The following is a 27,243-nucleotide window of genomic DNA, read 5'->3' on the forward strand; positions in this document are numbered from 1 at the left end:
TCATGGTGAAGTCTTGTCCAAATCTTCTCGTCGTAGCAACCGGACTTGAATTTGTCCACTTGAAGACGTTTCACCCCCTCATCGCAGAGGCTTCTTCAGAACCGAAGATGTTTAAAACATCCTCACATCTTTCCTTTCCCAGAAAGATCATTTTTGTAGATTAATACGCAGCCAGCAGAGCTACACCAGCCACGCGTGATTGTATTAGCGCTTAGCGGTTGCTTTCCATCACACAGGCCCGACAGGAAGCGACTGGAAGCACTGGGGCGACGCCTGTTTGCAGAAATAAATGTATCGTAGGAAAAATACATCTTGATCGTGATATCCAGGGAGGCTGTTCTTCGATTTACTCTCAAGCTGTATCGTCTGACTGACACTGCAAACTACCATTTTGACTCAAATTTCATTCGTTTGAACGTCGCTCTATGAGTTCTCGTTATGGATGGTGATTTTCCATACGACCATACACATTTTTATTCTATGTGCATTTAATGAATGAGTGCGAATTATAAGTGTCTATGAATGCCCCCCCCCCCCCCCCAAACAAACATTTTTTTTTTTCTTTTTGAAAAATGTAAATCGTTTTTAATACAAGAATCGACCACATTTACAGCACATGCTTCCACTGGGCGTCATTTTTTACAGCTGGACATGCAGCGTGCTCGGGAGAGCGGGACGACACGCTTAAAAAAAAATAAAATAACCGCGACTTGATTTATAACAACATCGCCCACGTGAGTTACTGTTTTTTTTTCGACAAATACTCCAAATACTCCAAACACGTGAACGGAAAACCGATGCTACACTCTTACTGGATCTTTAGAGAAGAAGTCAGTGTGTTTCTGACAAACCTTTCCTCTCCAGGTGCATCAAAACTACGTCGGAGAAGGTGGACGCGTCTCGGCGTCGACCTCCCCGTGAGTCCGAGATACTGTGTTGACCGCTGCACACTTGCGATATTTTTATTTACTTATATTTTTTATATAAAATCCCAAACCCCTCTCCTCCGGTGGGCAGGGATCCCCGACCTCCACCTCCACCCAAGAACCCCTTCTTCTCCATGGGGTCTCCATCACAGCATCACCCTCTGCAGCAACAGGGTGGCCAGCGCAAAGACGAGGTGCAGTGTTCTCTGCCTCCAGTAGGGGGCGCTGTTGCACAGGTCTGAGTCGCAGCAGTGGATTCGCACCCCGGGGAGCTCCTGCTGCTGGCAGTGTCTGGACGTGGCGCAGCCGCTGGTCAGGACGATGCCGAGGGCAGCTGTGCGTGGAGAGGAGGGGGAATCGGTCAGTCGGGACGGGAAGGAGGAGGAGGAGGGTGACAAGCTGCTGTTTGCCTCAGCAAGAAAAGCCCTGCCAGTAATTAGGAGGCATCTGCAGGATCCTCGCCGTGCAGAAACCTCTTCCGTTACCCCTTCGAGTTCTGTCATTAGAATCACGGTCAGCTCATTTCTGTAGCCCCGTCCCGCCCGTCAGCTTTTAAAGCCGAATCCCCCGTGCATCAGAAGACGATCGTCCGAATCTCACCGGGTTCCTAATTACAAGATCGCAAGAATGCGACGTTTACCCCCCGGGGGTAATTGCGGCACCTTTGCGATTTCACTCCATCGCTTTTCCTTCTCCTCTCGGTGGTTGGCGGACAGCTAGTTCCCTCCAACATCTGATCATCTCTGGTGTTTGTCATTTACTGGTTGTTGGTTGTGTTGTGTAATATCAGACATCTTGATGTCGATCCAAGACGAAGAAAAGACCGATCTCCTGCTCCAAGACTGTAAGACTGTCTGCTTACGCTTAACAACAAGACGAAAGAGGTCGCCAACCTGTCCAAACCCCATCAATGGGACATATGTGGACATTGTGGACGAGTACAAGTTCCTGGGCGTCCATGTAGCCAATAAACTAGACTGGACTAAAAAACACAGATGTCGCATACAAGAAAGGTCAGAGCCGCCTGTTCCTCCTCAGGAGACCCTGGTCCTTCAATGTCTGCAGATGTTTGATCACACGGCGTCGTCCAGCGTCATCTTCTACGCCAGGTGTGCCCAATCTACGATCTACCGCGATCTAGCGATCAATCGCAAAGGTAGTGCGGGTCGATCGCAAGGCATTCTAACGTAGACGTCGGCCTGTCCTCCTCATTATGAAGTTTGTCACTTGACTGACAGTCGGTCTGTCCAATCTGACCTTTTCCGACACAGCCGTCACCGTGCATGTGCACGTAACGGCGCGTTCTAGCGAGCTAGCGAGTTAGCCTCCGATTTATGTCTTCTAAACTTATGGGTTATAAAAATGAGAGGGGGAGCCGGACCGAGAAAAAGACTAAAACGTGTCACTTCCGTACAGAATGGGAGGTGGACTTCTTTTTTTACCATTTTCAAAGTGCGTTTGCTTCACCTGCCATTTTCAGACCGTTCCTAAAAACGACAGCGCCGACTTCCCTCCGAAAAGCGAGCCGAGAAGGAGAAAGGTGAAGGAACTAAAATCCCAGCAGTCATTTTTCTCCCAGCTAACTTCAACTACGCTGCTGACTCCATCCAAGTCATCAGAATAAGATATTCACCAAAAAAGTACTCTGTTTTCTTGTGCCTTTAAGGATTCATGCAGTTATGCAACATCCAAAAATATCTATTGTGTTAAGCATACTCAGTAGATATATCAATGAATATATATTCAGCATTTTGAGTGGAGGTAGATGTTTTTCACATGGATTTTGGAAAAGTAGCTCACAGGGCTGTTCTACGCCAGAGTGTAGGTGGACTAAACATCAGGAGGGCTCAGGGGTTTTGGGTTCTTGGAAAGGCACCGGACTCGTCGGTGGAGGCGTCTGAGAGGAGGATGCTGAAGAAGCTGCTCAGTATCAGGGACAATGACAACTCAAAAGGTCTTTCTTACCCGTGGCCTTCGAACTATAGAACTCCTTCCCTTTCTGCAAGAAGGAAACCCGACAGCAAGAAAATCAATATCATGTTTCGTGTGAACGTACGTGATATCGGAGCCTACCGGCGAAAGAATTGCCTTCTGGATTCAGAGAGTTGTATGCTATTCTACGTGGCTGCGACTCCAGTCAGACTCTCAAGATCTTCTTCCTACTTTCAGTTTTAAGTCTGCGACTGTGAAAGGCGTTGACCCGGCATTAGTGGTTTAAGAACAGATCTTCTCCTTCTTCTACGACGGGTTTGTTTCGGGGTCGCACGGAGATTAGAGAAGAGCGCTCCCGGGCCGTGACAGCCGTCCAACACCCTCCGCCCTTCCAGCCTCCCCTCGCCAGAACGAGGCGCCGCGTCAGCCGTTTTCTCGCCGATCCCGGAGACGGACGGAAGGCCGGCGTGTCGGCGAGGCGAACGGCGATCAGCAGGAGCGTTATGTAAGCGGGTGAATATTCAAAAACATAAATATGTAAACGCGTGACAGGGTGATTAAAGATGGCCGGGGAGCCTCTTGCTGGCACGCCTTCGCCAATTCATAATTTTTAAATTATCCAAATGGGGAACCAGAGAAGAATGGAATAAGTTTTTTCTTTTTTTTTTTTTTTCTTGTTGAAATCTTCTCGTCTTGACAACTTGAATTTCTTCACTTGAAGATGTTTCAGCCCTCGGGTGTCGTTCGTTGGACGATAAACGCGACTTCGTGGGATTACCTGGATGTGAAAAGGTAAAGCTAAACAAAGCGGTGAAACCTGTTGGATCACATGAGCCGCTTCTGGCGGCGGGTCTTTCCTGGTTGTTTGTTTGGAGGGTCCAGAAGATCCTGGTCCATCTTGGTGTTGATCCCAATTGGGTGTTTTGATAAAAATGGCTTCTTTGACTCCCGGTTTTTGTGTACCGCTATATGGTGTTTGTTGTACACCCTTCGAAGTTTCCCCAAAACACCGGCGCCAAACGGTATGACGATGTTCACCCATCCGGTGGTTTCTGATCTGTCGAAGGCCTTATTGAGTTTTTTTTTTGGTGTTGTTTTTGTGTTTTTGCAGCGTCACGTCGTACTCACTGCTCTCCGTCTTGATGCAGAAGCGATGTTTGAAGCCCTTGTGCGAGTGCGTGCAGGTGATGACCTCCGGGCTGGAGCAGCCCACGTCCACGTACCTCTGCCCCTGGATGATGTTGCAGCCATAGCACTGCAGCCCCTGGACTGCAGGACACACACACACACACACACACACACACACACACACACACACACGCATGCGGAGGTAAAAGACGAGCTGACGGACTGCACTTTCTGCCTGCTGGTAAGTGAAAATTCAAGATTGAGTGACAGCGATGTGTCCGGCGGTGGTGACAGGAATGATTGAATGAATTTATGAACATGAGAGAAGAGCAGGAAACCACCCGCTGATTATTTGTTTATTGTTTTTATTTGCTTATTTTCATGTAGTTCTGCATAAAACCTTTATGATAATAATTAATGTGCAACTATGTTTGCAGATGACACTGTGATCTGTAGTGGAACAAGATGAGGTGGAGGTATGTTCTGGAAAGGAGAGGAATGAGGTGGAGGTGGTCGAGTACGAAGGGTCTGGAGCAATGGAGAGTCTGGAGAAGAGGTGAAGAAACTGGTTCAAGCGGGTTGGAACGGGTGGAGAAAAGTGTCAGGCGTACGAAGAGATACAAGACTATCAGCCAGAGGGAAAGGAAAGGTGGAGGAGATGGAGGTGAGATGATCTACAAACAGTGACAATGACCAGAAGACAGGAGGCAGAGCTGGAGGTGGCAGAGATGAAGATGCTGAGGTTCTCTTTGGGAGCGACCAGGATGGGGAGGATCAGGAATGAGTCCATCAGAGGGACAGCATGTGGTAGATGTTTTGGAGAGAAGAGATGGTTGGGTCATAGCCAGAGGAGGGAGAGTGAATATATTTGTAGACGGATGCTGGAATTGGAGGTCCAGAGGAAGACCAGAGAGAAGATGGATGGATGTAGTGAGAGAAGATATGAAGGTAGCTGGTGTGAGAGAGGAGGATCCAGAGAAGAGGGTGAGATGGAGAAGATGGATTTGCTGTGGAGACCCTGAAAAGGAAAAGCCTAGAGGAAAAGAAGAAGAACGTTAATGTGCTCTCTATTATTATTTTGTTAATCTTATGTCACTGTGGGAAAGTGATAAAGATCTTCTCCGCATTCCTCTGTACGTCGAGTTCATGCGGAGAAATTGACGTGAAAGCTGACTTTGACTTTTATAATAATGAAAATAAGAATTCAGACGTTCATTTTTCAGCTTGTCCTGCAGTCTATGAGGGTTCACCCTCACTCATTCATTTACATCTAGGGGCATACAGTCATCCATACTCTCATTTAAAGGTCATATAGAAACATGCAAACATTATCCATTCATTCATTTACACGTCACATAGAGATGCACAACTATTCACCACCATATACAGGCATGCAGCCATTCATTTACATATTATATAATCATACAGCAATTCACCCTCTCATTTACACAGTATTCATTCATTCATTCATTCGTATATCATACAGGCATGCAGCTTTTCACATACAATATAGACATAGAATCAATCATTCACCCTCTTATTCTAATGTTATATAGTGACATACAAGAAATCATTCATTCGCTCATCACATAGAGACATACAACCATTCACCCTCTCATTCACCACCATATACAGGCATGCAGCCATTCATTTACATATTATATAATCATAGAGCCATTCACTCACTCATTCAGAGGTCACATAGAGACATTCATTCATTCATTCATTCATTCATTCGTATATCATACAGACATACAGCTTTTCACATACAACACTGAGACGTACATCAATCATTCACCCTCTCATTCAAATGTCATATAGTGACATACAAGAATTCATTCATTCGCTCATCACATAGAGACATACAACCATTCACCCTCTCGTTTACACATCATATACAGGCATGCAGCCATTCATTTACATATTATATAATCATACAGCCATTCACCCTTTCATTTAAACATTATTTATTCATACAACCATTCATTCATTCATTCACACGTCATATAGACATACAGCTATTCACAATCATACACAGGTCATATAGACACACAATCATTCACCCTCTCATTCGGAGGTCATATAGACGCCATTCACGAGTCATAAAAACATACAATCATTCACACATCATGCAGAGAATCACCCATTAACCCTCTCATTGAAATGTCATAGTGACATACAATCATTCATTCACGTCACATAGAGACACAGCCATTCACCCTCTCATTTATATATTACAGTAAACCCTTGTTTTTTGCGGGGGTTACGTTCCAAAAAGAACCCGTGATAGGCAAAATCCGTGAAGTAGACACCTTTATTTTTTTTTACAATTATTATACAACTAAATACTCTATTATACATCGCTGCTGTCATCCTTATGATTTTCTTCCTTCTTTATGGAACGAACGGAAGATTCATTAATTCCGTAATGCCGACCTACAGCCGCATAGCTTTTAGCTTCCCTTAGCATGTCCAGAAGTTTAACTTTATCTGCCATAGATAGCATCTTCCGCTAACTTTTGGGCCCTTTTGTCGCTCCAGAGCGTTTTGTCAACATTATGGGTTTTAGAGAAACTCGAAATTGCAAGAGAATTTGCGCGTACGTCATGTAAATTCAGCAAGTTGTTTTACGTACGTGTACATATTAAACTGTAACGTAATTGACGCACAGGTAGAGAAGAAGCGGAGTGACTTTTTAGCCAATCAGAATGCAGAACACAATGCACCATGCAAATCCGTGAAGTAGCGAAACCGTGAAAAGTAAACCGCGTTATAGCGAGGGATCACTGTATATAGACATAAAAAACATTCATCCTCAAATGTAGAGATACAACCATTCACCCTGTCATACATGCATCATAACGTATCGTCTTATATAGAGAAATCAACCATTCACCCTGTCATTCATACGTCTGGACAATGTAGCGTCTCCCATGAACCTCCTGCACGTGTTCTGTATGTGGGAGGAACCTGGAGAACCCTGAGGAACCCCACGCAGACACCTTGAGATCATGGAGCCTCCACACAGAAAGGCCTCCTGTGGGAATCCAACCAGGGATCTTAGCGGGAGCGCTAACCTCTGTGCTGCCGGGCGGTAACACTAATAACAACCATCATGATCTCCATCCTGGGTGTGGGCTGCCCCACAGCAGACCTCCATCTGCTCCGGATCCCCACATTGCCGGACGGCCGATCGTGGCAGATGTTGGGAGAGATCTGATATGAACATCAGTTAATCGACGCTTCCCAAAATCAATTTAGGTCATGCGCGTGATGTTTAGCGGGGGAAGGCTAGCTGAAGTCCACCAGATCCACCAGAAACCAGATGTTACAGTGAAGTGTTTGCCAAATCAAATCCAGTGGCGTCGGACGCAGGGAAGTTTTCCCTCGCGAGCCCGCCGCTATAAAGGGAACCCGTGCGGGAGCGGAAGAGCAAACCTACTGAGAAGGCTGACGTCAATCTGGGATTGTAGGACGTCTGGTTGTGGATGGCGCCGGCCAACTGGATGCAGAGGGGGCTGGAAATATCGACTGCGCGTTGTTAATTAGAGCAGGTCACCCAACAGGTTGATGGCTCGGAGGCTCAAACAGCGGAGGGTAGTCCGGGGCAGGATGCTAATCTGCTACCGTCATGTTAGTCGGAAATACATTTTAAAGACACTTGAGAAACACCAAGGTTGGAGGACTCCATTAGCTGTTGATGCTAACAAAGGTACCCCCTGTTGAGGCCACACGGCTTTTGGACCAATGATGTCCAATCACCTCAAGATTGCATCTCATGGTCATCATCATGGAGCAGACTGTTATGCATACTATGTTGACATAGTCTACATAGATTTTTTGAAAGGGTAGTGCAGTGCCAGTATTAGCATAATGTTGCTATGACTACTGTCAGCAGAGGAGAGGGCGTTTATGGGTCCTGTCATGATTTTCGTGATAAGAGCATTCTGGGATTTGTAGTATTAGCGGTACCTGCGCTGTAGGCTATCATGCTGGGAAGGAGAGGCGGAGGTTAGAGGGTAGTCCAGGGCAGGATGCTAATCTGCTAATGTCATGTTAGTGGATGAAGTCCGATGGGATGAAACAGAAATACATTTTAAGGACACTTGAGATACACCAAGGATGGAGGACTCCATTAGCTGGTGATGCTAACAAAGGTAACCCCTGTTGAGTCTACTGGGCTTTTGGACCAATGATGTCCACGAGGGTGCATCACATGGTCGTGTTATGGTCCTACGTGGACAAAGTCTCTTCTCGGACTGCGAGAGATGGAAGGCCAAGTAGGAGAAGGACCTCCGTTAGCTGCTTTCGAACAGGACAGTTCTGAGAATGCGTTCCAGGAAGTGGTCTCCTCCTCCTGCTCCTCCTCCAGGCCAACCTTTTGGTTTTGAATTCCCAGTTCAAAGAAGTGACCAGCTCCAGTTCTGTTCCAGGAAGTCGCCTCCTCCAGGAGAACTTCCTGGTTTTGCCCTTCCACAGACAGTGAGGGAAGAAAACGAACCACCGCAGAAGAAGAAGAGGATATGGACAACACGGAGAGCGAAGTTCATGCATGTTCTGCATGTCGGGAGTAATAATCATGGACCATCAGATGGTTGGAGTGGTTTTATCATCTCCCTGCACTGCTTCTCCATGTGAAGAACCCCTTAAGCCATTAGCTAACTTCGCACTCATTCCGGTCAAAATGTAGACGTTCCTCTGCGAGCCCTGGAAATCCCTCTGAGGCGAGCTTGAACTTCTCCATTTTTCAAGGGGAACGTCCAGAATGTACGAGTTCCACCGATTACCATGGAACTGCCTCGGAGCAGGAGCTCAGATGGTTCCAGGAGCCTCCAAATGCTCGATGAATCGGTCTACTTCCTGGAAAACATCCTCGGAGCTGCAGCACAACGTGGAGGAAAGGTTATGATCTTTCTTCTGGACCACCTTCTTTTTTTTTTTTTGACGCCCAGACCTCGTGCCTGGAGCTCGACCGGAGCAGATAGATAAATAAATGCTTTGAACTCGCGTCCCCGTCGCTCGCCAAATGCCCAACTCACTCAAGAAAGTAAGGCTAAGCCCAAACAGAACAAATCCATCGGAGCTTAAAGGGATTGTCCGCGAATAGAGACCCTTCGCACACCTGTGCCTGACCTGCACCGTCCCGCACACACCAGCTGGAAGATCGGCTTTGGCTGAAACCAATCCTCCCTCTTTATCTGCGCCGCCCCGTGGACTCGGGCTGGGGACGGCGGCCTCTCGCCGGTTAAATATCCCGCCGGAGGCTCTGACGGGAGCTTTTGGGTGCAGGGTAATCCCGGGCAAATGCTCTTACAGAAACCACTTTGGAAAATCTGCTGGAATCAATGCAAAGCCTCGCTCGCCGCGGCGGGAAGCTCGCGGCGGGCGCCAGCGGGGACGTGTCATGGCCGCCCCATCGGAGATACACGGAAATTCATCCATTCATTCAGATGCCATATGCATGTACAACCATTCAATTTATATGGAGTAATATAACATTCACCCTTTCATTCACTCGTATAAAAACATACAGCTCATTCATTCACACATCATGCAGAGATGTGTAAATATACAACCAATCACTTATTCACGAGTTAAATATACCTGCAGTGATTCACTCATTCATTCACACATCGCAAAATGACATACGATTCACCCTTTCATTCACGCGTCATGTGGAAACTCACTCACATATCATACAAATATTCACCCTTTCATTCACGTGACATGAAGAGACGTGCAACGATTCACATCGCGAAGAGACGTCATGAACAAGCATTCACCCTCTCATTCACCCATATAGAGACGCGCAGCTATTCACTCATTCATTCACACGCAATAGTCATACAACCATTCACACGCCATGTGGGGACGTATAACTATTCGCCCATTCACATGTCAAATATTCATTCATTCATTCATTCACATGTCATAAAAAGACACAACCGTTCACCCTGTACTATTCATGTCATATAGAGACGAACGCAATAGAGTCATACAACCATTCACACACTATGTTGAGATGTATAACTATTCGCCCATTCACTAATTCACATGTCAAATATTGGTTTAGCCATTCATTCATTCATTCATTCATTCATTCACACGTCATAAAAAGACACAACCGTTCACTCTGTTCTATACATGTCATATAGAGACAAACATTCACCCTTTCATTCACGTGACATGAAGAGACGTGCAACGATTCACATCATGTAGAGACGTCATGAACAAGCATTCACCCTCTCATTCACCCATCTAGAAACGTACAGCTAGTCACTCGTTCATTCACATGCAATAGTCATACAACCATTCACACGCCATGTTGAGATGTATAACTATTGGCCCATTCACATGTCAAGTATACGATTAGCCATTCATTCATTCATTCATTCATTCATCATAAAAAGACACAACCGTTCACCCTGTTCTACACATGTCATATAGAGACAAACGATTCACCCTTTCATTCACGTGACATGAAGAGACGTGCAACGATTCACATCATGTAGAGACGTCATGTACTAGCATTAACCCTCTCATTCACCCATATAGAGACTATTCACTCATTCATTCACATGCAATAGAGTCATACAATCATTCACACGCCATGTTGACATGTATAACTATCCACCCATTCACTCATTCACATGTCAAATATTCATTCACATGTCATAAAAAGACACAACCGTTCAGCCTGTTCGAAACATGTCACATTGAGACAAACATTCACCCTTTCATTCACATGTTACGTGTGAACACTTGTTCATTTGCTCGTCATAGCAAAAAGCTCGGCTTTCATGGATTCAAACATCACGTAGAGATTAAAAAAAAAAAAATCACTCACTCATTCGTTCGCGTCGTACAGAAACATGCAATCCAACCAGCAACCTTCCTCGCTGTCCAACACACACACACACACACACACACACACCCCTCCAACGCTATCATCAATACATCATCACCTTTTCTCCGGATTTAATCCGCGGGATTACGCGGACACGGATTATATTTCTCATGTCGGAAATGATTTGTTTTATGCAGGTTATGTAATTCCCGATGTAATCATTTTTACCCCCCGGGATCAGAGGTGATCTGACTCACTCCCCGCCGGCGAGGAAGGGTGAGGCGAAGTGGCGCCGAGGCGACACCCCCGTTTCCCCCCTTGTTTACCCCCCCGACACACACACTCACACACACACACACACACACACACACACGGAAGCAAAGGTTAGTCCAGTCAAGTCAATTATTATTGCTCTGCGGGGAAATTCACCGCTCCCTCCCTGGACACATTTTGGAGGCGCCGATTCCAACTCCCGGGTCAATTCCGTGCAAACAAAGGCATATTAACATGGACGCTCATCACACACACACACACACACACACACACACACACTCACTCCTGTTGATATCCATCTGCTGCAGGTTTCAATCCCAAAATCCCAAAAGGGCTTCTTCCGGAAACTCTTACTGACCTCGTGTCACGCCGAGCACCAAGATAAGTCCGAGTCCGTACGGCAGCCAGGTGTGTAAAGTCATGGATGCGGCGGACGGCGAGGAGGTTTGTGAGGTTCGGCCTCCGCTCTCATGGAAAGCAGGCGATCCGGAGGAACGGCGTCTCCTGAAAGCCCGAGCGCCTCCGCACAGCTGCAGCCTCGGCGAAGAGAGCGAGCCAGCAGAGCCATCCAGGCGGCTCAGTCAACTCAGCAGCCACTCAGGCAAAGGGAGGAGGAGGAGGAGGGGGGGGAGGGTGGATGGAGAGAGAGAGGGAGAAAGAGAAAGAGAAAGAGAAAGAGAGAGGGGGTGGTGAATGAGTGAACCAACTAGGACAGCGGTGTCAAACTCAAATACGTAGCCGGACAAAATTCAAAACGGGGACGAAGTCGCGGGCAGGCCGACGTTGATGTTTATTGAAAGTGACTGAGCTCCTCAGTTTGCGGGATAAGATAAAAAAATTAAAAAATAAAAATCACCGATTAATAATGGTACTAAATGATAAATTATACATTTAAAAAATAAAATAAATCAATAGATGCCTAAAGAAAAATAAATTAATACTGAATAAAATTGTAAGTCGCTTTGGATAAATTGTAAATTTATCCAAATTGTAAGTCACTTTGGATGAAAGCGTCTGCCACATGCAATGTAATGTAATGTAATAAAATGAAATAATAGATAATAAATTATCAATTTAAAAAACATAAAATAAATCAGAATGCAAATAAAAAGAAAAATGCATTTATAAAAAAATAATATGAAATATTAAATTATAAATTTTAAAAATAAAATAAGTCAATGCCAAAATAATATGAAAAATAGATTCAAAAATGAACTCATAAATTATTAATTAAAAAAATAAAATAAATCAATAAATGCCTAAAGAAAAATAAATTAATACTTAATAAAATTGTAAGTCGCTTTGGATGAATTGTACATTTATCCAAATTGTAAGTCGCTTTGAATAAAAGCGTCTGCCAAATGCAATGTAATGTAATGTAATGTAATAAAATGAAACAATAGATAATAAATTACAAATTTAAAAACATAAAATAAATCAGAATGCAAATAAAAAGAAAAATACATTTACAAAAAATAATATGAAATATTAAATTATAAATTTTAAAAATACAATAAGTCAATGCCAAAATAATATGAAAAATAGATTCAAAAACGAACTCATAAATTATTAATTAAAAAAATAAAATAAATCAATACATGAATAAAGAAAAATAAATTAATAATAAATAGAGTGAAACAATAGACAATAAATTATAAATTCAAAAACATAAAATAACTCAAATTGCAAATAAAAAGAAAAATAAATTTATTAAAAAATAATATGAAACAACAAATCATAATTTCTAAAAATACAATGAGTCAATACATAAATGAAAAAAGAAAAATAAATTCATAATAAATTAAATGAATTCATAAATTAAACATTTAAAAAATAAAATAAATTTCATAAATAAAAGAAAAATAAATGAATAATGGATAAAAAGAAATATTAAATAATGAAATAGATAACAATAAATACATTAAATCTTATTTTATAAAACAAGATAAACTTTATTGATCCCCATAGGGGAAATTCTTTTACCACAGCAGTGTACTGCAACAGTTATAGTGTCAATAAATACGCAGAAGAAGGGGTGGCTTCTTTGGAGTGGAGGATTCTGACGAGAGGTGGGGCTGGAATGAAAAGAAACAAAACAAGAAAGCATCCTCTCATCAGCAAGATGGAAAGAAAAAAGAACACGCCGGAGCATCGATCGATCGCTAATCCAGGGCCGCTAACAAAGGGTGCTAGGTAGCGTAGCACGGCGGCGTTGGGTGGGCGGTGGGGGGTGGCTGTATTTGCGTTTCACACTCGGGGAGCGGCCAAAATGCTCGCACATGCAAAAGCAAACACACTTTCCCTAGTGTGTGTGTGTGTGTGTGTGTGTGTGTGTGTTTGCCTGGTGTATCACTGCGCTCACACACCGGGGAGAGAATTCTATCTAATCAAGAATTAAAGAGTAAATCCTTTCTAAGAGACTGTAATGCCAGAGGATAAGGCGAGCTTTGGCCTAAGTCCCCCCCCCCCATCACACACACACACACACACACACACACACACACACACACACACACACACACACACACACCACCCCAAGCAATATGCTCTGGCCTGATAGATGGCTGCCAGTGATCCTTGTCATCCATTTTACCACACTGAGATTTTTGTCCAAGTGCTTAAGTGTGTGTGTGTGTGTGTGTGTGTGTGTGTGTGTGTGTGTGTGTGTAGGGCAGATAAGGCCTCTTTCCTCATTAGACCTCATTTGCGAAAACACACAATATCCAATCACGTCCTGCCGCGCATCCCGCTACTTGTTGTTCCCGGTTTTCCATCTGTGAGTGTGTGCAGCTGTGTGTGAGCTATTCATGACTCATTGTGTGTGTGTGTGTGTGTGTGTGTGTGTGTGTGAGAGAGAGAGAGAGAGAGGGTGTGTGTGTGTGTCAGGGTGTGAAAGAAAAACAGGGTGAGACATGCCAGCGGTGTGTAGTGTTTGCGTGAAGCATATGGCAGCTGCAGGGAGTCATGACTGTGTGTGTGTGTGTGTGTGCGTGCGTGTGTGTGTGTGCATGCACAAAATGAGCGCCCATGTGCGTGCACGTGTGCACGGAGACCAAAAAAGAAGGATGAGATGTATCACTTTGACCTCTGTGTGTGTGTGCGCACAGACATAAAATGAGCGCACGTGTGCGTCCATGTGTGCACGGAGATCAAAAAAAAGAAAAATTATGAGACGTTTCACATTGACCAGTGTGTGTGTGTGTGTGTGTGTGTGTGTGTGTGCACGCACAATGAGGGCATGTGCATGCATGTATGCACGGAGACAAAAACAAGAAAAATTATATTATGTTTCACTTTGACCAGTGTGTGTGTGTGTGTGTGCGCACGTGTATGCATGTGTGCATGCTTGTGTGTGTGTGTGTGTGTGTGTGTGTGTGTGTGTGTGTACACTGGCCTCATCTTTGGTTTTAACCCAAATCTGACAGGAAGTGGCGGCGCTCGGCGTGGAACCCTCGGCTCCCAGGTGTCGTGGCGGCGCCGGAAAGTTCTGGAAGCAGCAGTCAGGCTTTGGATTGTCTCCTCCTCCTCCATCTTCTCCTCCACCTCCTCCTTCTCCATCTCATATCCGTTTATACTCCGCTGAGCGTCTTGAGCCTCTGCGATGATAACGCTGTGAAAGCGAGAGCGTATTGAGGCTGGATTTGGCGAGGAAGAGGAGGTCCGGCGGCGGCGGCGGCGTGATGAAAGTGAGTCTTTTCAGAGCCGCTCCAGACTTATCCCATGACGCACCATCGCTGCTTTAAGTTCTCTTGAAGTCCTCCACCGACGGTGAGGACAAGCGAGGCTACGTGAGGTGAGGAGATGAATATGGAGTCAGGTCTCCTTGGAGTTGGAAACCAAGACCATCACTGGATTTAAGCACCGTTAGCGACGTTAGCACCCAGAGTATCTAGTCACTGGATTCAACCTCAGAATCATCTGGTATCAGGTGGAGCAGGATGGAACCCGGGACCTTCTCGCGCTCCGGTTCCCTCCTTTGTCCCACCTTTAGCTCCGTTAGCACCGTTAGCACCCTGAGTATCTGGTATTTTGTTTTTGCATCTGCAGTTTTGATACCAAAGGCAGCACAAAGCCGTGGCGGCTAAGCTCCAGATGCAGGCGCGTAAGCACTTCTGGATTTCAGCTTCGGCATCAGCATCCTGACTCCTGAATGGGAAGTCCTTCAGAAAGCTCACGCCGGCTGCATCGGCAAATATACGACATAATACGCTAATAATGGGAGGCTTTCTTGTGACGCGTCGGGGCGGGAGGCGCGGTGGAGCGGCGGTTAGCGCTTAGCATGGTTCCTCAGGGTTCTCCAGGTTCCTCCCACCGTCCCACCATGCAGGAGGTCCATGGAGACCCTGTCCTAAACATGTGAATGACAGAGTGAATAGTTGTATGTCCACGTGAACGAGGGAGTTTGTTTGCGATGAATGGGTGAATAGCGTTTCTATGATGTGTGAATGAATGAATGAATGAATGGTTGCATCTCAGACCTCAGAGATGAAGTCCTCCTGATCCCAACCATCTCCAACATCTGCCGCTGCCGCCAGGAGTGTTTGTGTGTGTGTGTGTGTGTGTGTGTGTGTGTCTCCAGCTGCATGAGGCTCGCCGGTTGCCGATGAAGAGGTTATAATGTCTCATTGTGTAATCTTTTCATGTGTTCACGCAGGCGCACGTAGCATCACGCTAGGCTTTCAAAGCTAACTGGAGGCCGAGCTGAGGCCCGCCGGGTCCTCGTAATCATTTAATGGGGCTGCAGAACGTTTTGAAGACGAGGTCTTATCAGATTTCTGAGATTAACTCGCCCCCTCGGATGTACGGCGTCTGCCGTGGAAATTCAAAAACTCGCATTTGAAGTGTGTGTGTGTGTGTAAGGGGGTTATCAGCCGCTACATGCCGCAGCACGTCATAATTGGATATTTATACTTTTTTCAGTGAACCCGCTGCAGCTGATACACGACGCCGTTTGTCGGAGTGCTTGAAGGTTTGACATTCATCCATTCATTCGTTCATCTTCCACACTGTTCACCCTGGTTGCCGAGAGACGGGGTTCACGCGGCAGCCATTCATTCACGCATCATAAAAACATGTGACCATTCACCCTTTTACCCACGCATGACATGCAGCTATTCATTCACATGGGATGTAGTCGTACAGCCATTCACCCTCTCATTCACACGTCATATAGAGACGTGCAACCACTCACTCATTCATTCACACATCATACATGCAGACAATAATTAACCCTCTCACTCACACATCATAGAGACGTGCAGCCATTCACTCGTTCATTCAGACATCGAAAACTGTGACCATTCACCCGTTTATTCACACATTACACGCAGCTATTCGCCCTTTCATTCGCATGGAATGTAGTCATACAGCCATTCACCCACTCACTTACACATCAGGTAACAAAATGCAACCATTCACTCATTTATTCACTCACACGTCATGGGATATAGTCATGCAATCATTCACCCTTTCATTCACACATGATAGAGACAATCAGTCACCATGTCACTTCATCATGTAACGGCATGCAATCGTTCACCCTTTCATTCACTCATTCATTCAGACATAGAAACGTGCAGCTATTCACCCTTTCATTCACACATCTGGACAATTTATAGTCCTTCGTGAACCTGCTGGGTGTGTTTGTGAGGAACCTTGAGGAACCTGACGCAGACACGAGGAGAATATGGAGCCTCCAAACTGGAAGGAATCCAACCCAAGGACCTTCTGGCTACTGAGAGTGAAGATCAAACCTCTGCCCCGCCACGGATCTTTGAAAGGTCACCCTCTCTAGGATCCCACAAACACCAATAGATGGATTTGTGTTTGTTATTGACGGGCAACGCGTGGCGGGCAGCGGCAGTGGCGGATCTCCACGCTGGAGTCCAAACCTTCTGCTTCGCTTCTCCCTCTCAGATGCGGCTATTAAAAAAAAACGCCGCTGATTAAATTGCGAGCAACATCAGGAAATTAATTGCCCCGAACCGCCGTGGTTGGTAAGCTTTGCAGGTTGACCTGGATGTTAGCTTCATTACAGAAATCACCTCTCAACAACAACGGGCGCCTACTTGCAGCTTCACCACCCCAAACAGATTCGGATCCCGTCGACAACTGACTATTACGTTAGCGTCGGCGCTATCGTCCGAGGGACACGTTTCCAGGAGACGAATCCACGCGATTTGTTTCGGAGGGGGAGGTAAAAACGACGGTTGTGATGGAAATACGGTATTTAGCAACATGCTAACAGCTGAGCGGCCATCAGGCGTTTGGGCGCATCCAATAATCGACGCGTTGCAATACCGACATTTGGACGAAACCCTCTTGTTTCATCTCGTGTCGGATTACCTTTGACTTTGGCGGGGGTTTATTTATGAACGGCAGCGGGCACGTGGCCACGCTGAGATTTTCCAATGGTTCGGAAAGATTACCCCGCGCAGGAATCCAGATTCGAGTTTTCGGCGTTTCCGTCCGCGCAGCGGACGCAAGGCTGTTTTATTTTTTTCCGCGGAGCATATTTCTGCAATCCAGTCGCAGCATGGATGGGTGAGCTTCGCTCTGCCAAAATGTCCCGTGTCGTTTCCTGATGATATATTATGCAACAGGAAGGAAAAGCCGAACGTCTTCACCCCCCCGTGAGCTTGAAGTCTCATTAATTGCATTAATGACATCACGTCCAAAGCACTTTAGGGATCTATCTCGTTGCCTTTCCGGGTCAGAGCGTCCCGTACATTTGGAATCTCGCTCGGAAAACATCCAACCCTCGTCTAAATCCTAATAACGACCGTCGCCGAGCGTGGAACTACTCGTGACGTGCACGTTTTAATTATATATGGTGCCGATTATCAAGCAAATAATGAATTTTGCAAGATGTTTGTTGCGGTTGGGTTCATACGCGGCGACTGCGGAAGCCGGACCTGGATGAACTACCTTAGGCTCCTCGTTTTTTTGAACACATTGAACCGTGACAGTATTACCGACGTTGCATTTGGAAAGTAGGGCATCATGAAGATGTTAAAATAAGTCTCCACAATGATGCAAGCAGGCTCTTTACAATCTATTTATGGTCTTTTGTAAATTAAACATACTGCATCTGAAGCCTAATTAGCAAATCATCTCAAGACAGCGCAATTCGTATTAGCGTGCGATTGTTATTCACTGGGTGAATTGAGTTTATCGTGAGATTGTTGAAGCCTCTCACAGTGTCTTAATTAATTACAGAATTTTAAAAATAGCCAGTTACTACACATGATGAAACGCAATTAGTCAAACTCAATCTAGTTACTATCATCATTAAAATAGGTACCAGAACAATAAAACTCAACCACAAGTCCTCTTATAGGTCTCTGTGACTGTCTTAATATATATGTATTTGTTTAAATCTATCATAAAATATAAATCCGTGTGTGTCAAATAAGCTTAAAATCAAAATAGTGGCCCGACTCCCCGCATTACCAGTTTGTGCCGATAGGGGGCGCTAGTGAGCTAAACCCGTCGGAACGGCGGTCACAAAGCGGAAGCAGAAGAAGAAGAACCCGGAAGAAGATCTACACACGTGTTTACAGTTCGTCTACCCGACGCGGAGTCGAGTCACAACATATTATGTCGGTCTTTATTCCCTGATCGTCATTTTAATTTCGTCCGGTTGAGGCTACAGTTGTTAGAAATAAAAGAAAACAAACAAAACAAAGATGGCTCAGAGGAAGAAGAAGCTAACGAAGAAGAAGCGGCACACGGCTAACAGAGAGCCGGACGCGGACTCCGACAGCGGAGACTTCGAGCTAGCCGCTGAAATTAAAGACGACGACCTGGTGAGTTAACAACGAAGTATAATTATTAGATAAATGTGTACAAATACTTCATGGATGTGGTTATGTCATGGTACTTCGCGCTAGCTAATATCGGGTGTTGTAGCTCTGCTGTAGAGTTTGACTGTAAATCAAGGGGTTCCCGGTTCAAATCTGAATGAATCGCGGTTTAATGTTATTAATTATTATCAACTGCCGAGAAAAAAGCCACCAAAGCTACTGCATTTGTTCGTTCAGTACTCATCCAGAGTAGCACTATATGATACTACGAATAAATAGCTCAAGTAGAAGGTTAGCTAGTTGTTGTTGTTAGCGGACTTGTTTTACTCCCATCTTAAAAGTTAACAGTAAGGTTTTATGAAGCTTTTTTCATATAACACTTGAATACCAAGTGTTGGAAAAAACAGTTTGGCTTCTAAACAAATCCGAAACCCAGATTAGTGGTTGGTTTGTCCTTCAAAAGAGGAATTTCAACCGTCCTCCGCATGGCAAAGGACCAAATAACAATTTAAATGTATGTGTACTGATGCATTCTCTTTTCTTGACAAAATAAAAACCAAAATATTGGAAGGGCTTTTCCCTTCAGGGCTCTCTGCAGTGAATCAACCATCTCCATCTTCCACCCATTCACGTCTCACTACATCCATAGATCTTGTCTTTGGTCTTCCTCTAGACCTCCTGCCTGGCAGCTCCACCTTCAGCAACCTTCTACCCAGATCTGGTTTGGACATGATAAGCAGAGTGCTCATGTCCAAACAATCTCAGTCATCCCTTTATCTCGGTCATACATGTCCTGCACCCCTATGACAAATTCTTATTTTCACTTGGGCTTTTCCCTTCAGGGGTCTCCACAAGGGATCAACCCTGTCATTCTAACCCTATTCTGTATCCTCCTCTGTCACTGCATCCATCTATCTTCTGTTCGGTCTTCTTCTAGACCTCCAATTCCAACATCCGTCAACTGATACATTCACTGTCCCTCTTATGGACTCATTCCTGATCCTACCCATCCTGGTGGCTCCCAAAGAGAACCTCAACACCTTCATCTCTTGTATCTCCAGCTCTGCCTCCTGTCTTTTAGTCATTGTAACTGTCTGTCTATTTAGAAATCCTGCAATGTTGTGCTGGAGCATCCGAGATGAGATACACACTGTCGGGTGTTGGTAAAGTGAAAGAGCTAAACCTCGTAAAGTCACAATTAATTCAGTCATGTGATTAGCGGTTAGCGCTTCTGTCTAACAGAAAGAAGGTCCGCGGTTGGATTCTCCAGGTTCCTCCCACGTCCTGCCTCTCACCCAATTGCAGGGTCGGCATTATACATAAGAAATCGTGACCCACTCATGTATTTATGTAACAAACAACTGACTTGTGTGTCTTTTGAACGCCATCCCAGCCGGGGAGGAAAATGCTTCGGTTCCCCGCGGCGTCGGATTGCTTGTCGGACGTGGAGCCCGACACCAGGGAGCTGGTGAGGGCCCAGAACAAGAAGAAGAAGAAGTCCGGGGGGTTTCAGTCGATGGGTACGATGGCGACTCACACACACACACACACACACACACACACACACTTGTGCGTGTCGTCGTGTTTAAACGTTGCGCGTCCCTCCAGGTCTCAGCTACCCCGTGTACAAAGGGGTGATGAAGAAGGGCTACAAAGTCCCGACTCCGATCCAGAGGAAGGTGAGTCGTGGGGGTTTCAGATGATCTTCCTCCATCTGAATCCTCCAGCGCGTGACCCGCTTCTCCTCGCCGCCGCCTCAGACCATCCCCGTCATCCTGGACGGGAAGGACGTGGTCGCCATGGCGAGGACCGGCAGCGGGAAGACGGCCGCCTTCCTGGTCCCCATGTTCGAGAAGCTCAAGGCGCCGCAGGCCAAGACGGGGGCGCGGGCCCTGATCCTGACGCCCACCAGGGAGCTGGCCCTGCAGACCATGAAGTTCACCAGAGAGGTCAGAGCCGTCGTCTCTCACCTTGTTAGCCTTGGAGAAAACGACCGTCACCCGGCGTTTGGTCTTATTTTGTCGTTCTAGTTGGGAAAGTTCACCGGCCTGAAGATCGCCCTGGTTCTGGGTGGAGACAGGTCTGTGAAGGACCTTCTACATCTTCTGAGGTGCTTCTCGTTCACACGCTGGACTTAATCTGAATCTTTTTTTCCAGCATGGAGGATCAGTTTGCCGCTCTTCACGAGAACCCAGACATGTGAGTCCGCACACACACACACACACACACACACTCTTCACTGGTGAAACATCTGCTGTGATGCTCATCTTCGCCGTCCTCCTCCAGAATCATCGGCACGCCGGGGCGTCTCATGCACGTGGTCACCGAGATGAACCTCAAGCTGCAGAGCGTGGAGTACGTGGTGTTCGACGAGGCCGACAGGTGAGGCGAGGAACATCTCAGCGTCTCTGCGTTGATGTTCCTGCTCGGTGACGTCCTCCTCCTCCTCTTCCTCAGGCTCTTCGAGCTGGGCTTCGCCGACCAGCTCCAGGAGATCATCAGGAGGCTCCCCGACACCAGGCAGACGCTGCTCTTCTCCGCCACGCTGCCCAAGCTCTTGGTGGAGTTCGCCAGAGCCGGTGAGGAGAATGAGCTCCAATGCTAACGCTATGTATGCTAACAGCTATGCCCGTCCTTGCTTTCTGGCGTCACGGTTGCTAAGCAACACACCCACCAGAGGGCAGTGCAATTCGGTAACAAAGATGGCGGCGGCGCCGCCGGAGCGGACATTCTTAGAGAAGCGTTGTCTTCTTCTCTGGTGCCACCAAATGTCTTCCGGTGGTACTGCAATCATCTGCCTCCACCAGAAAACCTTCACCATCCCACCTCTGGCCATCTCCAAACCATCTTGAAGGTCATCTCCAGAACATCTCCCTTCTGACGGACATGTTCCTCATCCCGTTCGTCCTCCATCTTCATCTCTGCCGCCTCCGGCTTTCTCCACCTTTCCGTTCCTCTTAGCCGATGCTCTTCTGGGCTTCCCAGAATGATCATCCAGATAGTCCTCCAGGTTTGTCTTCATCTCCACGTAACCACGATCTGCAACAAGGGGGGGGATTCTTCTCCCTGGTTCCACCGAAACCGTTATTGTCGTCTTCTTCTGGTGGTACTGCTGCGTTTGTAGCTACGGTCCACAGGCTCCTCAGAAGCGTAGATGATCGCGCTGGAAGTGAAGCTGAACCCGCGTCGTTCTCCTTTCCAGGGCTGACGGAGCCGGTGCTGATCCGCCTGGACGTGGACTCCAAGCTCAGCGAGCAGATCAAGGTAACTTTTCCAAACTGCTGAGAAGATGTGGTTCCGGGTCAGCGAGATCACCACGATCTCCTCCTCCTCCTCCTCCTTCCAACCAGCTGGCGTTCTTCTACCTGCGTTTGGACGACAAGCCGGCCATGTTGCTGCACCTCCTGAGGAACGTGGTGAAGCCCCAGGAGCAGACGGTGGTCTTCGCCGCCACCAAGCACCACGTGGAGTACCTGAAGGAGGTAAGGACGGGGCGTCGCATCGCGGTTCTCCCGCCGGTTCCTCGCCGCTCACCTCCTCCGGATGTCCAGCTGCTGTCCTCGGAGGGCCTGGACTGCGCCTACATCTACAGCGCCCTGGACCAGACGGCCAGGAAGATCAACATCGGGAGGTTCGTGCACCGGAAGGCCATGGTGCTGCTCGTGACGGACGTGGCTGCACGCGGGATAGACATCCCCCTGCTGGACAACGTCATCAACTACAACTTCCCCTCCAAACCCAAGCTCTTCCTGCACAGAGTTGGTGAGGACCTTCTTCTCCTTCTTCTACCTCCATCTAACCCGCTCTTCTTTCCCTTCCGTCCCGTAAACCTCCTCACCGCCGGCCCACGTCCAAACCATCTTGAGCGTTTATTGAGAAGGAACTCGTTGCAGATATTGACCCTGAAACTAGCAACGCTTTTAAATCGTCGGCATTAAAACAATATGTGTAATTAAAAATCAGTTGCAACTGTGTCAAATGGCTCTATCTGCAGCTTTTCCAGGGTAATTTCGAATGAAAAAAAAAAATTCTACTGCCAAAAAAATAATTTCCTTTAGAGAAAAATCCAGTATGCCTCGTGGAGGCAAGAAAAAAAACACAGTTTTCTGCTCTCTGACGCTCTCGAGTCTAAGTTAGAACCGTGAACTTACAAAACGTCTACATTCTTGCCGATAGACGACATTAAATACAAGAAAAATCTGTTGCATGTATTTTTTATGGTCCAGTAAACGACCACCTCTTACCACCCCTGCGTTAGCAACCCGCTTTTTGTCATTTTTCTACCATATTTACATTTCCGACACCCTAATTTTTAGACGACATAATCCCACGCGTCGCATCGGGCGCCTCTTTCTGGTCGACTGTAGCCGTTTCTCCTTTAGAACACACAAAATTGCAAAATACTCACTTTATTTTCATTAGGATCAGAGAGAAACCCAAGTATGGATGTTGACGCTCCAGGTCCGTCAAAAAAGAAGTTCCCACTGCGTGTGTGTGAGACGGGAAAGGAAGTCAGGCGGTCGACGCATCAGGATGAGAATGAGCTACGAAAATCGAATTTTTCGGAGTAAATCTTGATAGAAGCGCCGCAGCGCTCGTAGTGCATAGTGGGACTTGTAGCTCTAATGGTAATTCCCGTATTTTTCTTGACTATGAGCTGCTCCAGTCAGAAAATGCATAATGAAGAAGAAAAAAAACAACGTGCGTTTTTGGGGGGAATTTGATAAAAAACAATACCAAGAATAGAAATTTCGCCTTGAACATCAAGTTAGTGTGTAATGTCGATCATTTGCCGGTTAAAAAGCCTTATCTTAGAACAATTTCACTTCATCTTCTCCGCCAAAACATTCACAGCCAGTAGGGAATCACAGAACAGTTACAAGAGTCAAATAAATATGATTATAATATAAATAGACAGTTAGAAAAAGCAAATAAATAGAAAGCTGGTAGAAAAAAACAAACAGCAACAACATCAAGGATAAGAATGGACAATAACCAAAAATAAACAACAACATAAACAGTTACAGTAGCAATGACTAGAAAATAATACAAATAAACATACATAATAGTACAAAAGTACAATAGTACAAAAGTTATAACAATAGAATAGAGAACAACGTGCTATGTTACGTTATGCTATGTTAGCATAACATATGAACAGCAATTCAGATAACTAGCATAAACAACGTAGCATAACAAATCACTCAATCCGTTGCGTAGAGAGGCGGTTGCGTAGCATGAAGCGCTAACACGTAGAAGGTCCACCTGTAAAGTTGTTTATATTCATCTCCATGGCAACTGCCTGTGCGTGGAGACGTAACTCCTGCGCCGACAAGCATCTCCCTGCAGCACGTAGTTCCAACACCCATTTGTGAAGTTGTTCCTCTTGCTTTGGCCATCTAGCTTCGAGTTAGCGATTAGCTCTTTTTGGTTTTCAGCTGCATATTTCAATACTTTCAGCTTCTGATCTGCCGAATGGCGGCGTGTCGCAGGAGGTAGAGCCATCGTTTTTGGAAGCTAACATTCCTTGTTCGGTTCCCGGCTCCTCCCAAGAGTTTCCAAGAGTTGAGCAAGACACCCGACGACAATCCCAGCGCGTGCTGGGTTTGGCCCGCAGGCCTTGAGTTTGCCATGCGATCTAGATGGTCCTTGAGGTTCATGTTGATCTTCACGTGTCCTCAGGTCGCGTGGGCCGGGCGGGGCGCAGCGGCGTGGCCTACAGCATGGTCTGCAACGACGAGATGCCCTTCGTGTACGACCTCCACCTCTTCCTGGGACGTCCCGTTCATCTCGCCGCCTCCGCAGACACGCCTGGTAAGCCCGCTGTCCAAACACGCCGCATCTCCAAACCCTTCGGCGTCTTCACCGCCACGTTGCGTCCCGCAGAATCCGACGGCGTGTTCGGCCGGGTCCCTCAGAGCATCCTGGACGACGAGGGCGGCAGCCTGGCGGCGGCGCACGACAACTCCATGGACCTGCAGAACCTCCACCGCGTCTCGGAGAACGCCTACAAGCAGTACCTGAAGTCCAGACCCAACCCCTCGCCGGAGTCCATTAGGAGGGTTAAGACTTTGGACTTCTCCTGCGCGGCGGTCCACCCGCTCCTTGGTCAGTTCGGAGGTGGACGGTGAGAAGAACCGATGAAAGTGCTTTGACTCAAACCAACCTCCGTTCTCCTGCAGGGTCAGGGTTGGAGAAGATGGAGCTGGAGCGCCTTCAAATCGTCGATGCTATCAAAGGCTACAAGTCCAGATCAGTGAGTCGGAGCTGAAGATACCTGAGGTTCTCCCCTGCCGTCGCCGCTGAAGACCATAAACCCCTCTTCCCCCATTTCCTTCTTCTTGTAGACCATCTTTGAGATCAACTCCAGCAGCAAGACACCCAGCAGCGAGGTGATGCGCACCAAGCGCTCCAAGGACTCCCATTTGGTGGAGAAGTTCAGCAAGCAGAAAGACCTGGTGTCGGAGCACCGCCCGTATCGGCCGCTCGGTTCCTCCAAGAAGGTCGAGGACGACCAGGATGGGGTGGAGGAGGAGGAGGAGGAGGAGGAGGACGCTGACCTTGAGGTAAGGTCTCCTCCTCCAGCGTCCGATATGGAGATCCAGCTGGAGCCAACGTCCATTAATCCGCATCTCCAGGGCTTGTTCTCGGAGGTGGTCGGCGGGAAGAGGAGGGGCGTCCGGACGGACGGCGAGGAGCAGACCAAGAAGAAGCAGAAGATCAGACAGTCGGGGAAAGACGAGGAGTTCTACATCCCCTACAGACCCAAGGACTTCAACTCTGAGAGAGGGTGAGGAGAACATCCATCAAGCTTTGGTCCATCCCTGGTTTCGGATTTGAAGATAAACATCTTTGATTGGCGTTCCAGGTTGAGTTTGGGCGGAGAAGGAACCGCCTTCGAGCAGCAGGCCTCCTCCGCCGTCCTGGACCTCATGGGGGACGAGGGCGACCGCCTCAACCAGCACAAGAAGATGATGAGATGGTGAGGTCCTCTCTCTCCGGAAGACCTCCAAAAAAAAAAAGAACCCCACGCCGTGTCTGAAGGGACGCCTTGTCGTTCCAGGGACCGCAAGAGGAAGCGCTTCGTCCGGGACACGGGGAAGGAGGACCAGAAGAAGAAGATGAAAACGGACGCCGGCCAGGTGGTCTCCAACAAGAAGAAGAAGAACTTGTATCCTTTCGGCTGCTGCTGCGTTTTGCCTTCTCCACCTTGTAGGTGTCGTGTGAACCTTTAACCGTTCCTAAGTTACGAGGAGTGGAAGAAGAAGTACAGGATAGAAGATACAGGGTCCGGCTCGGACGGAGAAGGTGGAGGGAGGACGCCGGCGAGAGGTGAAGCATGTTCCTCACATCTCCAGCGTCAAGATCTTCTCCCATAACTCAACCTGTGTCTTCTCACTCCTCTGTAGGTCGAGGTCGTGGTCGGCGTGGTCCGGCGCCGAAGGGCACGGCCGGCGGCCAGAAGGCTCGATCCGAGCTGAAGACCAGGGAGCAGATCCTGAAGGAGCGCAAGAAGCAGCAGAAGCACCGCTTCCTCCAGGGCGGCGGCCTGAAGAAGCTGCGGGCCAAGAACAAGCAGTGGCTCGGCGAGGTGAAGAAGTCCGGCTTCGGGCGGGGCGGCCAGAAGAAGGGCAAGATGAAGAAGAGACTCTGAGGAGCATCTGCCCGGGAACACGGGATGGAGATGGCTGAGGAGGCCGTTTGTAGACTCCTCGAACTCTTGTCAAGGAGCGTGTCGTGGAGGCCATAGGTTCTCCAGAACTTCCGAGCGGTATTTGTGCGCTACGCTAACCAACGGCCGAATACAGACGCGAGTTGGGTCCGAACCTCCGCCTTGTGTCTTTTGTTTTGGTGTCCGAGGGTTCTGCTGGAGAAGTTTGCTTCAGGAGCACCTCCAAGTGAGGAGGTACCTCACAGGGGTTGTTGTGTATTTCCCGTTTCAATTGGTGTAACATGCAGGTCCATGCATCTTCTGCCTCTTACCTGGGGTAGAGAGTCACAGGTACCTCCAGCGGGTCCCGGGTTCTTCCCCTGGACCTCCTGGTTGGGAACACCTCGCTTCCCAATCCACCTCATCTGGCATGAGGTCCCCTTGTCTCCAAGGGAGAGCTCGGACCTCCCGAGGAGTAAACTCACTTTGGCCTCCCGGATCTTCTTCTGGGGACCAGCTGTGGGTGGTGACCAGGGGTGAGGGTGGGGACCTGTAGATCTTTTGGTAGATCGAGGTTGTTCCAATGCAGGGTCTCCATCCTTCTCCAGCTCCATCCTCCCCCTCACTTGTGAACAAAACCCTGAGGTACTTGATGTCCTCCACTTGGGGCTGGACCTTCCG

The 27,243-nt window shown here is 47.3% G+C and overlaps 2 protein-coding genes across 2 annotated transcripts; one reads left to right on the top strand and one right to left on the bottom strand.

The window, feature by feature from the left end:
• Positions 1-560: 560 nt before the first annotated feature.
• On the bottom strand, positions 561-11,675 carry LOC147230905 (uncharacterized). Its single transcript, XM_086153035.1, has 3 exons — positions 11,465-11,675; positions 3,987-4,127; positions 561-1,260 (listed from the first exon to the last, which is right to left on the bottom strand). Exons 1-3 carry the CDS (start codon positions 11,526-11,528, stop codon positions 1,073-1,075), a joined length of 393 nt encoding a protein of 130 aa, XP_086009161.1. The 5' UTR covers positions 11,529-11,675; the 3' UTR covers positions 561-1,072.
• Positions 11,676-18,627: 6,952 nt separating this feature from the next.
• ddx54 (DEAD (Asp-Glu-Ala-Asp) box polypeptide 54) lies at positions 18,628-26,737 on the top strand. Its single transcript, XM_086151838.1, has 20 exons — positions 18,628-18,914; positions 20,305-20,431; positions 20,520-20,590; positions 20,672-20,860; positions 20,942-20,991; positions 21,069-21,110; positions 21,198-21,293; positions 21,369-21,490; positions 22,114-22,175; positions 22,262-22,393; positions 22,463-22,673; positions 24,594-24,725; positions 24,798-25,019; positions 25,094-25,167; positions 25,259-25,477; positions 25,550-25,701; positions 25,780-25,893; positions 25,975-26,082; positions 26,158-26,243; positions 26,321-26,737. Exons 1-20 carry the CDS (start codon positions 18,795-18,797, stop codon positions 26,563-26,565), a joined length of 2,574 nt encoding a protein of 857 aa, XP_086007964.1. The 5' UTR covers positions 18,628-18,794; the 3' UTR covers positions 26,566-26,737.
• Positions 26,738-27,243: the final 506 nt, after the last annotated feature.

Source organism: Fistularia commersonii, chromosome 9, assembly GCF_037954325.1.
Source record: "Fistularia commersonii isolate RoL2024-O1a breed Wild chromosome 9, RoL_Fcom_v1.0, whole genome shotgun sequence".
Lineage (NCBI taxonomy): Eukaryota > Metazoa > Chordata > Actinopteri > Syngnathiformes > Fistulariidae > Fistularia > Fistularia commersonii.

Bases quoted from the DNA above. Each gene is read 5' to 3' on its own strand.
- LOC147230905 (XM_086153035.1), bottom strand. From the start codon at position 11,528: ATGACTTTACACACCTGGCTGCCGTACGGACTCGGACTTATCTTGGTG. The intron at 4,128-11,464 runs GTCAGTAAGAGT...TGTGTCCTGCAG, and splicing joins GGTGCTCGGCGTGACACGAG to TCCAGGGGCTGCAGTGCTAT. The intron at 1,261-3,986 runs GTGAGTACGACG...CTCCACGCACAG, and splicing joins CTGCATCAAGACGGAGAGCA to CTGCCCTCGGCATCGTCCTG.
- ddx54 (XM_086151838.1), top strand. From the start codon at position 18,795: ATGGCTCAGAGGAAGAAGAAGCTAACGAAGAAGAAGCGGCACACGGCT. The intron at 18,915-20,304 runs GTGAGTTAACAA...ACGCCATCCCAG, and splicing joins AAATTAAAGACGACGACCTG to CCGGGGAGGAAAATGCTTCG. The intron at 20,591-20,671 runs GTGAGTCGTGGG...CCGCCGCCTCAG, and splicing joins CGACTCCGATCCAGAGGAAG to ACCATCCCCGTCATCCTGGA.